The sequence below is a fragment of the Podarcis liolepis genome (genome assembly GCF_965112155.1).
Source record: "Podarcis liolepis genome assembly, chromosome: Z".
In the NCBI taxonomy this organism is placed as follows: domain Eukaryota; kingdom Metazoa; phylum Chordata; class Lepidosauria; order Squamata; family Lacertidae; genus Podarcis; species Podarcis liolepis.
Window position 1 is genome coordinate 51,550,903 of NC_139570.1, and position 15,000 is coordinate 51,565,902.

Here is a 15,000-nt window from a genome sequence, read left to right on the forward strand (position 1 = left end):
CAGGGGGCGGGTCCTTTGCTGACTTCCTGTCCTGTGTCCCTTGCTCACTTCCTGTCGTGTGACTCAGGAAGGGTGTGGCCCTGACTTCCTGTCATGTGAGCCAGGGAAGGAAGTGTCCCTTGCTGACTTCCTGTCATGTGACTCGTGAGCGACTGGCACACGGACCCCGTGTACCAGGAAGATCAGAAGGGGTCAGGTGACCCAGGGGGGGCGGGTCCTTTGCTGACTTCCTGTCATGGGTCCCTTGCTCACTTCCTGTCATGTGACTCAGGAAGGGTGTGGCCCTTCCTGACTTCCTGTCATGGGATGCAGGACGACTCGCACACGGACCCCGTGTACCAGGTAGGCGGGTCCCCGAAAGGCGGGTCAGGTGACCAGGGGGAGGGCGGGTCCCCGTCTGACTTCCTGTCGTGTGAGCCGGGGAAGGAAGTGTGCCTTCCTGTCTTCCTGTCATGTGGTGCAGGACGACTTGCACACGGATCCCGTGTCATGTGACTCGTGAGTGACTGGCACACGGATCCCGTGTAGCAGGTGGGTGAAAAGGGGTCAGGTGACCCAGGGGGCGGGTCCTTTGCTGACTTCCTGTTATGGGTCCCTTGCTCACTTCCTGTCATGTGACTCAGGAAGGGTGTGGCCCTTTCTGACTTCCTGTCATGGGATGCAGGACGACTTGCACACGGACCCCGTGTAGCGGGTGGGTGAAAAGGGGTCATGTGACCCGCGGGGGAGGGCGGGTCCCTGTTCTGACTTCCTGCCGTGTGAGCCGGGGAAGGAAGTGTCCCTTTGCTGACTTCCTGTCGTGTGATCCAGGACGACTTGCACACGGACCCCGTGTAGCAGGTAGGTGAAAAGTGGGTCATGTGACCTGGGGGAGGGCGGGTCCTTTGCTGACTTCCTGCCGTGTGAGCCGGGGAGGGCGGGTCCTTTGCTGACTTCCTGTCGTGTGACCTAGCACAGGAAGTGTACCTTTCTGCCTTCCTGTCATGTGACGCAGGACGACTTGCACACGGACCCCGTGTAGCAGGTGGGTGAAAAGGGGTCAGGTGACCCAGGGGGCGGGTCCTTTGCTGACTTCCTGTCCTGTGTCCCTTGCTCACTTCCTGTCATGTGACTCAGGAAGGGTGTGGCCCTGACTTCCTGTCATGTGAGCCAGGGAAGGAAGTGTCCCTTGCTGACTTCCTGTCACGTGACGCAGGACGACTTGCACACGGACCCCGTGTACCAGGAAGGTCAGGTCAGGTGACCCAGGGGGGCGGGTCCTTTGCTGACTTCCTGTCATGGGTCCCTCGCTCACTTCCTGTCCTGTGACTCAGGAAGGGTGTGGCCCTGACTTCCTGTCATGTGAGCCAGGGAAGGAAGTGTCCCTTGCTGACTTCCTGTCATGGGACTCGTGAGCGACTGGCACACGGACCCTGTGTAGCAGGTGGGTTAAAAAGGTCATGTGGCCCAAGGGGTGGGTCCTTTGCTGACTTCCTGTCATGTGTCCCTTGCTCACTTCCTGTCATGGGACTCAGGAAGGGTGTGGCCCTTTCTGACTTCCTGTCATGGGACGCAGGACAACTCGCACACGGACCCCGTGTAGCAGGTGGGTGAAAAGTGGGTCATGTGACCCAGGGGGCGGGTCCTTTGCTGACTTCCTGTCATGTGTCCCTTGCTCACTTCCTGTCGTGTGACTCAGGAAGGGTGTGGCCCTGACTTCCTGTCATGTGAGCCAGGGAAGAAAGTGTCCCTTGCTGACTTCCTGTCATGGGACTCGTGAGCGACTGGCACACGGATCCCGTGTAGCAAGTGGGTGAAAAGGGGTCAGGTGACCCGGGGGAGGGCGGGTCCCGGTCTGACTTCCTGTCATGTGAGCCGGGGAAGGAAGTATCCCTTGCTGACTTCCTGTCATGGGACTCGTGAGCGACTGGCACATGGACCCTGTGTAGCAGGTGGGTGAAAAGGGGTCATGTGACCCAGGGGGGAGGGCGGGTCCCGGTCTGACTTCCTGCCGTGTGAGCCGGGGGAGGGCGGGCCCTGTTCTGACTTCCTGTCGCTTGACCTGGCACAGGAAGTGTCCCTTTTTATGCCTTCCTGTCATGTGATGCAGGACGACTCGCACATGTGACCCGGGGGGAGGGCGGGTCCCGGTCTGACTTCCTGTCATGTGAGCCGGGGAAGGAAGTGTCCCTTGCTGACTTCCTGTCACGTGACTCATTTGAGTTTGATGATCTCGATTTCGATGAATTCGATTTCATGAATCGGAAATCCAAGATGGCCGCTCTCCCTTCCCCCCCCCCAATCAGGTGACCTGGTTGCCGGGCGACAAGCAGCCCCGCCTCCTGAGCTCCTCGACCGACGGCAAGATCCTCCTATGGCAGGAGGAGAAGGACGGCCTCCTCGAACCCGTGGCCGGCTTCGCCTTGGCCCCCCGGCAGATCCCCCGGGGGGGCAGGCCCAAGAAGGTCAGCTGGGGGGTCGGGGTTGGGGGTCAGGGTTAGGGGTCAGGGTTGGGCGTCGGGGTTGGGGGTCAGGGTTAGGGGTCAGGGTTGGGGGTTGGGCGTTGGGGTTGGGGGTCAGGGTTGGGGGTTGGGGGGCAGGGTTAGGTGTCAGGGTTGGGGGTTGGGGGTTGGGGGGCAGGGTTAGGGTCATGGTTGGGGGTCGGGGTTGGGGGTCAGGGTTAGGGGTCATGGTTGGGAGTAGGGGTTGGGGGTCAGGGTTAGGGGTCATGGTTGTGGGTTGGGGTCAGGGTTAGGGGTCATTGTTGGGAGTCGGGGTTAGGTGTCAGGGTTGGGGGCAGGGTTAGGGGTCATGGTTGGGGGGCAGGGTTAGGTGTCAGGGTTAGGGGTTGGGGGCAGGGTTAGGTGTCAGGGTTGGGGGTTGCGGGTCAGGGTTAGGTGTCATGGTTGTGGGTTGGGGGTCAGGGTTGGGGGTCAGGCTTAGGTGTCAGTGTTGGGGGTTGGGGGGCAGGGTTAGGTGTCATGGTTGGGGGTCAGGGTTAGGTGTCATGGTTGGGGGTTGGGGGTCAGGGTTAGGTGTCAGGGTTGGGGGTTGGGGGGCAGGGTTAGGTATCATGGTTGGGGGTCAGGGTTAGGTGTCAGGGTTGGGGGTCAGGGTTGGGGGTCAGGGTTAGGGGTCAGGGTCGGGCATCGGGGTTGGGTGTCAGGGTTAGGGGTCGGGGTTGGGTGTCGGTATTGGGGGTCAGGGTTAGGTGTCGGGGTTGGGGGTCAGGGTTAGGGGTCATGGTTGGGCGCCGGGGTTGGGGGTCAGGGTTGGGCCCCCCTCCTTTCCCCCTGCCCTATAGCATTATGGGGGTGCCCCCTTGAGTACTCCTGTCCCCCTCCTGCCCCACAGATTTCCCATGGGAACTCACAAACCCCTCATGTCTTCCACCCCACAGCATTCTGGGGGGCGCCCCCTTGGCAACACGCCTCCTTTTCTCCTGCCCCACAGATTTCCCGTGGGAACTCACAGCCCCCTCATTTCCTCCTCCTGCCCCACAGATTTCCCGTGGGAACTCACAGCCCCCTCATTTCCTCCTCCTGCCCCACAGCATCATGGGGCACCCCCTTGGGTACTCACACCCCTTCATTTCCTCCTGCCCCACAGATTTTCCCTGGGAACTCACAGCCCCCTCCTTTCCTCCTCCTGCCCCACAGATTTCCCGTGCCCCACAGATTTCATGCCCCCTCATTTCTTCCTCCTGCCCCACAGCATTATGGGGGGCGCCACCTCGGGTACTCACTCCCCCTCCTTTCCTCCTCCTGCCCCACAGATTTCCCATGCCCCACAGATTTCTCCTGCCCCACAGATTTCACACCCCCTCATTTCCTCCTCCTGCCCCACAGCATTATGGGGGGGCGCCACCCTCCTGCCCCACAGATTTCCCCTGGGAACTCACACCCTCCTCCTTTCCTCCTCCTGCCCCACACATTTTCCATGGGAACTCACAACCCACTCATTTCCTCCTCCTGCCCCACAGATACGCACAGCCCCCTCATTTCTTCCTCTTGCCCCACAGATACAGCCCCCTCATTTCTTCTTCCTGCCCCACAGATACTCACATCCCCCTCCTTTCCTCCTCCTGCCCCACAGACACTCACAGCCCCCTCATTTCCTCCTCCTGCCCCACAGATACAACCCCCTCATTTCCTTCTCCTGCCCCACAGATACTCACACCCCTCTCCTTTCCTCCTCCCGCCCCACAGATACTCACAGCCCCCTCATTTCCTCCTCCTGCCCCACAGATACTCACAGCCCCTGCATTTCCTCCTCCTGCCCCACAGATTCCCCCTCTTAACTCAAACCCCTCCTTTCCTCCCGCCCCACAGATTTGCCGTGGGGACGCCCCGCTGGGGGTCACGGCCCCTTCCTTTCCTCCTCTCCTGCCCCACAGCATTATGTGGGGCGCCACCTCGGTTACTCACTCCCCCTCCTTTCCTCCTCCTGCCCCACAGATTTCCCATGCCCCACAGATTTCACGCCCCATTTCCTCCTCCTGCCCCACAGATTTCCTGTGTTAACTCACAACTCCCTCATTTCTTCCTCCTGCCCCACAGCAGGGCGCCCCCTTGGTTACTCACAGCCCCCTGATTTCCTCCTCCTGCCCCACAGATACTCACGCCCCCTCCTTTCCTCCTCCTGCCCTATAGCATTATGTGGGACGCCACCTTGGTTACTCACAGCCCCCTCATTTCCTCCTCCTGCCCCACAGATTTCCCCTGTTAACTCACAGCCCCCTCATTTCCTCCTCCTGCCCCACAGATACTCACGCCCCCTCCTTTCCTCCTCCTGCCCCATAGCATTATGGGGGGCTCCACCTTGCTTACTCACAGCCCCCTAATTTCCTCCTCCTGCCCCACAGATACTCATAGCCCCCTCATTTCCTCCTCCTGCCCCACAGATTCCCCCTGTTAACTCACACCCCTCTCCTTTCCTCCCGCCCCACAGATTTCCCCTGTTAACTCACACCCTCCTCCTCCCGCCCCACAGATACTCACAGCCCCCTCATTTCCTCCTCCCGCCACACAGATACTCATACCCCTCTCCTCCCGCCCCACAGATTTGCCGTGGGGACGCCCCGCTGGGGGTCACGGCCCTCTCCTTCTCCCCCTTTGACCCCACGGTCTTCATCGCCGGGACGGAAGGAGGCGACCTCCTCAAGTGCTGGGCGGGGGCCGAGACCCCCGCCGTGGGGCCGCCCCACTCGGGGGGCGGCCTGCCCCTCAAGGCCCCGGCCCAGATGGCCTTTGCGCCCCACGGCGGGCCTGTCTACTCGCTCAGCTGCTCGCCCTTCCACAGGTTGGTTTATTATTATTATTATTATTATTATTATTATTATTATTATTATTATTATTATTATTACTACTACTACTACTGCTATTATTATTATTATTATTATTATTATTATTATTATTATTATTATTATTATTATTATTATTAGACTGGGGGTGGGGGTGGTATTATTATTATTATTATTATTATTATTATTATTATTATTATTATTATTATTATTATTATTAGACCAGGGTGTTGTTGTTGTTGTTGTTGTTGTTGTTGTTGTTGTTGTTGTTGTTGTTTTGTTGTTGTTTTGTTGTTGGTTTGTTGCTGTTGTTGTTGTTATTATTATTATTATTATTATTATTATTATTATTATTATTATTATTATTAGACCGGGGGTGGTGGTGGTGGTGGTATTATTATTATTATTATTATTATTATTATTATTATTGGAAGATAGTAGTAGTACAGGAAGATATTATTATTATTACTACAGGAAGATATGGTGATGACTGGAAGACATTATTATTATTATTATTATTATTATTATTATTATTATTATTATTATTATTGGAAGATAGTAGTAGTACAGGAAGATATTATTATTATTACTACAGGAAGATATGGTGATGACTGGAAGACATTATTATTATTATTATTATTATTATTATTATTATTATTATTATTATTATTATTATTATTATTGGAAGATAGTAGTAGTACAGGAAGATATTATTATTAGTACAGGAAAATATGGTATGATTGGAAGATTATTACTATTATTATTATTAGTATTATTTTTGCATGAAGATAGTAGTAGTACAGGAAGATGTTGTTATTATTATTATTACAGGAAGATATGATAGGAAGACATTATTATTATTATTATTATTATTATTATTATTATTATTATTATTATTACTTCAGGAAGACAGTAATACAGGAAGATGTTGTTATTACTACAGGAAGATATGATAGGAAGACATTATTACTTACTACTTGTTACTATTACTCACTTCTTCCACATTATTATTATTATTATTATTATTATTATTATTATTATTATTATTATTATTATTATTATTTTATGTCTTACTCTTCCTCCCGGGAGGAACCTCTTTCTGAGCGGAGGGACCGACGGCCATGTCCACCTCTACTCCATGTTGCAAGCGCAGCCCCTAGTATCCCTGCAACTCTCCAGGAAGTATGTTTTCGGGGTCCGGTGGTCCCCCGCCCGGCCCCTGGTCTTCGCCGCTGCTACCGGGGAAGGTACTACTATCACTATCACTACTACTACTATTACTACTACTACCACTATTACTACTACTACCATTACTACTACTACTATTACTGCTGCCGCCGCTATTACTGCTGCTGCTGCTATTGCTGCTGCTGCTGCTGCTGCTACTATTGATACTACTACTATTTACCATTATTATTATTACTACTACTACTATTACTACCACTACTATTACTACCACTATTACTATTACTATCACTGGTGCTATTACTACTACCACTATTACTATTATTACTACTACTACTATCGCTAGTACTATTGCTACTACTATTGCTACTACTACTATTGCTACTACTACCACTACTATTGCTACTACCATTACTATTGCTACTACTACTATTACTACCACTACTACTACCGCCACTATTACTACTATTACTGCTACTGCTACTATTACTGCTACTGCTATTACTGCTATTACTATTACCATCACTACTGCTATTACTATTACTATTGCTACTACTACCATTACTACTACTATCACCACCACCACTATTATTACTATTAGTACTATCACTACTACTATTACTATTATCACTACTACTGCTACTACTGCTACTATTGCTACTATTGCTACTACTACTATTGCTATTACCATCACTACTACTATTAGTACTATTACTATTGCTGCTGCTGCTACTATTACTACTACTAATACTACTACTATTACTACCACTACTACCACTACTACTACCACTACTACTACTATTGCTGCTACTATTACTGCTACTGCTATTACTGCTATTACTATTGCCATCACTACTGCTATTACGACTATTACTATTGCTACTACTACCATTACTACTACTATCACTAGTACTACTATTATTACTATTAGTACTATCACTACTGCTATTACTATTATCATTACTATTACCATTACCATTACCATCACTACTACTATTAGTACTATTACTATTGCTGCTGCTACTATTACTACTACTGCTATTACTATTGCTGCTGCTACTACTATTACTACTACTACTATTACTACTATCACTACTATCACTACTACTATTACTATTACCATTACTACTACTACTATTACTACTACTATTACTATTGCTGCTACTACTACTATTACTACTATCACTATTACTATTGCTATTACTACTACTACTACTACTGATTATTTTCTGAAATTAAATTAAATTAAATTTAAATTTCATGAAATGAAGTTACGTTCGATTTTTATTTCATTTACTACATTGAGTATTAACATATTTATCTCCATTTAAATGTATTGAAATTTAAATGCATTAGAATATTCAAAAGAGTTATTTAAATTGGCCGAATAAATTAGAATAAATTACTCTGTCTTTTCTAGGAGAAGTTCATCTCTTTGACTTCGGCCAGAACTCCCAGAAGCCCTCGCTCTCCGTCCGTCAAAGCCCAGAGCCCGCCTACTGCCTGGAGTTCAACCCCAGGCGAGCGCAGCTATTGGCCGCCGGGGACGGAGGGGGCGGGCTCAAGGTCTGGCAGCTGGGCGGGGCATTTGGGGAGGAGGGAGGGAGGGAGAGGAGCCAGCTGGAGATGCTGGCCAATGAGGTGAGCGATTGAGGGGGACACAACGCAACACAACACAACAACACAACATACCACAACGCAAGTCAACACAACTGATTGAGGGTGGGAAGGGTGACACAACGCAACTCAACACAAGTCAACACAAGTCAAAACAAGTCAACCAAAGTCAACGCAAGTCAACACAAGTCAACACAATGCAACACACAACTCTAGTCAACGGAAGTCAACGCAACTCAATGAAACTCAACCCAAGTCAACGCAACTCAACACAAGGCAACACGCAACTCAACGCAACTCAACCCAAGTCAACACAACTCAAGACAAGTCAACTCAACGCAAGTCAACACAACACACAACACAATGACTCTATGTAGCTCAACACAAGTCAACGCAAGTCAACACAACTCAAGACAAGTCAACTCAAGACAAGTCAACACAAATCAACCCAGGTCACAACAAGTCAATGCAAGTCAACACAACTCAACACAAGGCAAGGCAACTCAACGCAAGGCAAGTCAACACAACTCAACCTAACTCAATGCAAGTCAATGCAACTCAAGACAAGTCAACGCAACTCAATGTAACGCAAGGCAACTCAACGCAAGTCAACAACGCAACACAAGTCAAGGAAAGTCAAGGAAACTCAACACAAGGCAACACACAACTCAACCCAATGACTCAATGCAACTCAACCCAAGTCAACACAACTCAACCCAAGTCAACACAACTCAACCCAAGTCAACACAACTCAAGACAAGTCAGCACAACTCAACCCAAGTCAACACAACTCAAGTCAACACAATGCAAGTCAACGCAACTCAACACAAGGCAACACACAACTCAACCCAAGTCAACACAACTCAATGCAACGCAACTCAACACAAGGCAACACACAACTCAAGACAAGTCAACACAACTCAACCCAAGTCAACACAACTCAAGACAAGTCAACACAACTCAACCCAAGTCAACACAACTCAAGACAAGTCAAGACAGGTCAACACAAGACAAGTCAACACAACTCAACCCAAGTCAACACAACTCAAGACAAGTCAACACAACTCAACCCAAGTCAACACAACTCAAGACAAGTCAACACAACGCAAGGCAAGTCAACTCAACCCAAGTCAACACAACTCAAGACAAGTCAACACAACTCAACCCAAGTCAACACAACTCAAGACAAGTCAACACAAGTCAAGACATGTCAACACAACTCAAGACAACACAACACAAGTCAACACAACTCAAGACAAGTCAACTCAATGCAAGACAACACAACTCAACACAACACCCAAGTCAACACAAGTCAAGACAAGTCAACACAAAGCCCAAGTCAAGACGAGACAACACAACTCAAGACAACACAACTCAAGACAACACAACTCAAGACAAGTCAACACAACTCAAGACAAGTCAACACAACTCAAGACAAGTCAACTCAACGCAAGTCAACACAACTCAACACAACACACAACCCAATGACTCAATGCAACTCAACACAACTCAACCCAAGTCAACACAACTCAACACAACACACAACACAACCCGAACGTTTCTTGGTTGGACTTCAATTCAATGGGAAGTTTTGTTTTCAATTCAATTTGATGTATGTAAATATATGCAGATTATTAAATTGTTCTTGGTTCACAAAAGGGGTGTGTGTGTTGTGTGTGTGTGTTGTGTGTGTGTGTTCGTTTGTGTGTGTGTGTGTTTGTGTGTGTGTGTGTGCTTGTGTGTGTGTGTGTGTTTGTGTGTTTGTTTGTGTGTGTGTGTGTGTGTGCTTGTGTGTGTTTGTTTGTGTGTGTGTTTGTGTGTTTGTGTGTTTATTTGTGTGTGTGTGTGTTTGTGTGCGTTTGTGTGCGTTTGTGTTTGTGTGTGTGTTTGTGTGTGTGTTTGTGTGTGTTTGTTTGTGTGTGTGTGTGTGTGTGTTTGTGTGTGTGTTTGTGTGTGTGTTTGTGTGCGTGTGCTTGTGTGTGTGTTCGTGTCTGTGTGTGTGTGTCTGTGTGTGTTTGTGTGTGTGTGTTTGTGTGCGTGTGTGTTTTTTGTGTGCGTGTGTGTTTGTGTGTTTGTGTGTGTGTGTTTGTGTGTGTGTGTTGTCAATTCAAGAAACTGAATGGGTGGTTTCTGCACCGAAGGGAAACGCACAACCCACAACACAACAACCCAAGTGAACTCAACCCACAACACAACTCAACACACAACACAACTCAACACACAACCCAACTCAACCCACAACCCAACGCAACACACACAAGTCAACCCACAACCCAACAACTCAAAACAACGCAACTCAACGCAACACAACCCCAAACAACTCAACACACAACTCAACACACAACCCAACACAACGCAACCCTCAACCCAACCACTCAACGCAACACACACAACCCAACAACTCAACCCACAACCCAACTCAACACACAACCCAACTCAACCCACAACCCAGCACAACACACACAAGTCAACCCACAACCCAACAACTCAAAACAACGCAACTCAACGCAACACAACCCCAAACAACTCAACACACAACCCAACACAACGCAACCCTCAACCCAACCACTCAACGCAACACACACAACCCAACAACTCAACCCACAACCCAACGCAATGCAATGCAACTCAACCCTCAACCCAACCACTCAACGCAACACACACAACTCAACCCACAACCCAACAACTCAAAACAACACAACTCAACGCAACACAACCCCAAACAACTCAACCCACAACCCAACCACTCAACACAACACACACAACTCAACCCGCAACGCAACCCAACCCACAACCCAACCACTCAACACAACACACACAACTCAACCCGCAACGCAACTCAACCCACAACCCAACCACTCAACACAACACAACACAACACACACAACTCAACCCACAATGCAACTCAACGCAACACAACCCCAAACAACTCAACCCACAACCATATATTTGTTGTTGTTGTTGTTGTTGTTGTTGTTAGTTACACACCAGAATTACACAACTTCATTTCCTCCAGGGAAATTCCGGTTTCTTCCAGGATTTCCAGAGACTTGGATCAAGTTCTGCCCCCCAAGTCCTCTATGGGTCGCCGGTTCCGGCCGTGGGGCGGCTGGCGGTGTGTTGTCTTCTTTTCCAATGTGTGGGTCGCCGAGGAAGATGTGGGGCTGAGAGGAGAAGAGAGGGGCTATGGGGCGCCCCAATGGTTCTCTAGACTGACCCATATGTGTGGGGCTGAGAGAAGGGGAGAGGGGCAATGGGACCCCAATTATCCTGTAGACTGACCCACAAATGTGGGGCGGATAGGAGAGATGTGGGGCTGAGAGGAGAGGGGCTATGGGGCACTCAGTGGTCCTCTAGACTGACCCACATATGTGGGGCTAATAGGAGGGGAAAGAGGGGTAATGGGGCACCCAGTGGTCCTCTAGACTGACCCACATATGTGGGGCTGGGAGAAGGGGAAAGAGGGGCAATGGGGCACCCAATTTTGCTGTAACCTGACCCACATATGTGGGGCTGATAGGGGAGAGGGGCTATGGGGCACTCAATGGTCCTCTAGACTGATCCACATATGTGGGGCTGATAGGAGGGGAGAGAGGCTATGGGGCACCCAATGGTCCTGTAGACTGACCCATATGTGTGGGGCTGAGAAGGGGAGAGGGGCCATTCGACCCCCCAATGGTCCCGTAGACAGACCCACATATGTGGGGCAGAGAGGAGAGGAGAGGGGCAATGGGAAGACTGACCCACATATGTGGGGCTGAGAGGAGAGAGGCTATGGGGCACCCAATGGTTCTCTAGACTGACCCATATGTGTGGGGCTGAGAGAAGGGGAGAGGGGCTATGGGGCACTCAATGGTCCTCTAGCCTGACCCACATATGTGGGGCTGATAGGAGAGGAGAGGGGCAATGGGAAGACTGAGCCACATATGTGGGGCTGAGAGGAGAGGGGCTATGGGGCACTCAATGGTTCTCCAGACTGACCCATATGTGTGGGGCTGAGAGAAGGGGAGAGGGGCAATTCGACCCCCCAATGGTCCTGTAGACAGACCCACATATGAGGGGCTGAGAGGAGAGGAGAGGGGCAATGGGAAGACTGACCCACATATGTGGGGCTGAGAGGAGAGGGGCTATGGGGCACTCAATGGTTCTCTAGACTGACCCATATGTGTGGGGCTGATAGGAGGGGAGAGAGGCTATGGGGCACTCAATGGTTCTCTAGACTGACCCACACATGTGGGGCTGAGAGGAGAGGGGCTATGGGACCCCAATTATCCTGTAGACTGACTCACATATGTGGGGCTGTTAGGAGGGGAGAGAGGCTATGGGGCACCCAATGGCCCTGTAGACTGACCCACATATGTGGGTCTGATAGGAGGGGAGAGAGGCTATGGGGCACCCAATGGTCCTGTAGACTGACCCACATATGTGGGGCTGATAGGAGGGGAGAGAGGCTATGGGGAACTCAATGGTCCTCCAGACTGACCCACATATGTGGGGCTGAGAGGAGGGAAGAGGGGCAATGGGACCCCAGTTATCCTGTAGACTGACCCACATATGTGGGGCTGATAGGGGAGAGAGGCTATGGGTCACCCAATGGTCCTGTAGACTGACCCATATGTGTGGGGCTGATAGGAGGGGAGAGAAGCTATGGGGCACCCAATGGTCCTGTAGACTGACACATATGTGTGGGGCTGAGAGGAGGGGAGAGGGGCTATGGGGCACCCCTAATGGTCCTGTAAATTGACCCACATATGTGGGGCTGAGAGGAGGGGAGAGGGGCAACTGGACGCCCCAATGGCCCTCTAGACTGACCCACATATGTGGGGCTGATAGGAGAGAGGATCAGTGGACCTCTCAATGGTCCTGTAGACTGACCCACATATGTGGGGCTGATAGGAGGGGAGAGGGGCAATGGGACTCCCCAATGGTCCTCTAGACAGACCCACATATGTGGGGCTGATAGGAGGGGAGAGGTGCAAGGGGTCCAAGTTTCTATGGGGCTGAGAGGAGGGGAGAGGGGCAATGGGGCCCACGGTTCCATGGGGTGATGGAAGGGGAGAGGGGCAGCCCAACCCACATTTGGCAGAGGAGTGGGGCAGTGGGGCTCAAGGGTCCTCTAGACCCACCTAGATGTGGGGCTGATAGAAGGGGAGAGGTGCAAGGGGGCCCATTTTCTATGGGGCAATGGAAGGGGAGAGGGGCAATGGGACCCTCCCAATGGTCCTCTAGAGCGACCCGCATCTGTGGGGCTGATAGGAGGGGAGAAGTGCAAGGGGGCCCAATGGGGCCTACAGCTCCCAACCCACATTTTGGGGGGCAGAGGGGCAAGGGGGCCCAATGGCCCCAGATGTGGGACTGATAGGAGGGGAGAGGGGCAAGGGGTCCCAAGGATCCGTGGGGCGATGGAAGGGGAGAGGAGCAAGGGTCCTCCAAGGAGAGAGGGGCAAGGGGGCACACGGTTCCGTGGGGCAATGGGACCCCCACAATGGTCCAGATTTCTATGGGGCAATGGAAGGGGAGAGGGGCAAGGGGGCCCAAGGATCTGTGGGGCGGTGGAAGGGGAGAGGGGCAAGGGGGCACACGGTTCCATGGGGCAACGGGACCCCCACAATGGTCCAGGTTTCTATGGGGCAATCGAAGGAGGGGCAAGGGGGCACACGGTTCCATGGGGCAACGGGACCCCCACAATGGTCCAGGTTTCTATGGGGCAATCGAAGGAGAGAGGGGCAAGGGGGCACACGGTTCCATGGGGCAATGGGACCCCCACAATGGTCCAGGTTTCTATGGGGCGATGGAAGGGGAGAGGAGCAATGGGGCCCACAAGTTCCATGGGGCGATGGAAGGGGAGAGGAGCAATGGGGCCCAAGAGGCCTATAGACTGACCCAGATGTGGGGCTGATAGGAGGGGAGAGGGGCAATGGGGTGGAAGGGTCCATGGGGCAATAATAGGGGAGAGGGGCAAGGGAGCCCAAGGATCCATGGGGCGATGGAAGGGGAGAGGGGCAATGGGACCCCCCATGGTCCTCTAGAGCGACCCACATCTGTGGGGCTGATAGAAGTGCAAGGGGCCCCTACAGTTCCCGACCCCCATTTTGGAGGGCGGAGGGCCAAAATGGCCCCAGATGTGGGGCTGATAGGAGGGGAGAGGGGCAGTGGGACCCCCCAGTGGTCCTCTAGAGCGACCCACATCTGTGGGGCTGATAGGAGGGGAGACGTGCAAGGGGGCCTACAGTTCCCAACCCCCATTTTGGAGGGCAGACGGCCAAAATGGACCCAGATGTGGGGCTGATAGGGGAGAGGGGCAAGGGGGCACACGGTTCCGTGGGGCAATGGGACCCCCACAATGGTCCAGGTTTCTATGGGGCAATGGAAGGGGAGAGGGGCAAGGGGGCCCAAGGATCTGTGGGGTGGTGGAAGGGGAGAGGGGCAAGGGGGCACATGGTTCCATGGGGCAACGGGACCCCCACAATGGTCCAGGTTTCTATGGGGCAATCGAAGGAGGGGCAAGGGGGCACACGGTTCCATGGGGCAATGGGACCCCCACAGTGGTCCAGGTTTCTATGGGGCGATGGAAGGGGAGAGGGGCAAGGGACCCCAATGGTCCACTAGACCAACCCATATGTGGGGCTGAGAGGAGGGGAGAGGCGCAATGGGACCCCCACAATGGTCCAGGTTTCTATGGGGCGATAGGGAGAGGGGCAAGGGGGCCCAATGGTCCTCTAGAGCGACCCACATATGTGGGGCTGATAGGGGGGAGAGGCGCAATGGGACCCCCCAAACCCTCCATCCCCACCCCGATCTCTATGGGCCGACCGCATCGTCGACCTACAATCTCAGACCCAAAGCCGCCCCCCTGCCCTTCCGCCCCACACATCGGGGGGCTGCCCCCCAACCAACGAAACACTCGGGAGTCACAT

General features: G+C 52.0%; 1 protein-coding gene across 2 annotated transcripts in view; it reads left to right on the forward strand.

Annotated features, from left to right (window-relative positions):
• DYNC2I2 (dynein 2 intermediate chain 2) overlaps positions 1 to 8,174 on the forward strand; it is a 22,925-nt gene extending 14,751 nt beyond the window's left edge. For both annotated transcript variants that reach the window (XM_083486114.1, XM_083486115.1), the window contains 4 exons: positions 2,286 to 2,444; positions 5,042 to 5,280; positions 6,371 to 6,528; positions 7,887 to 8,174. In XM_083486114.1, the coding sequence (XP_083342240.1) occupies positions 2,286 to 2,444; positions 5,042 to 5,280; positions 6,371 to 6,528; positions 7,887 to 8,119 (789 nt within the window). In that variant the 3' untranslated portion in view covers positions 8,120 to 8,174. The remainder of the gene's footprint in view (positions 1 to 2,285; positions 2,445 to 5,041; positions 5,281 to 6,370; positions 6,529 to 7,886) is intronic.
• Positions 8,175 to 15,000: the final 6,826 nt, after the last annotated feature.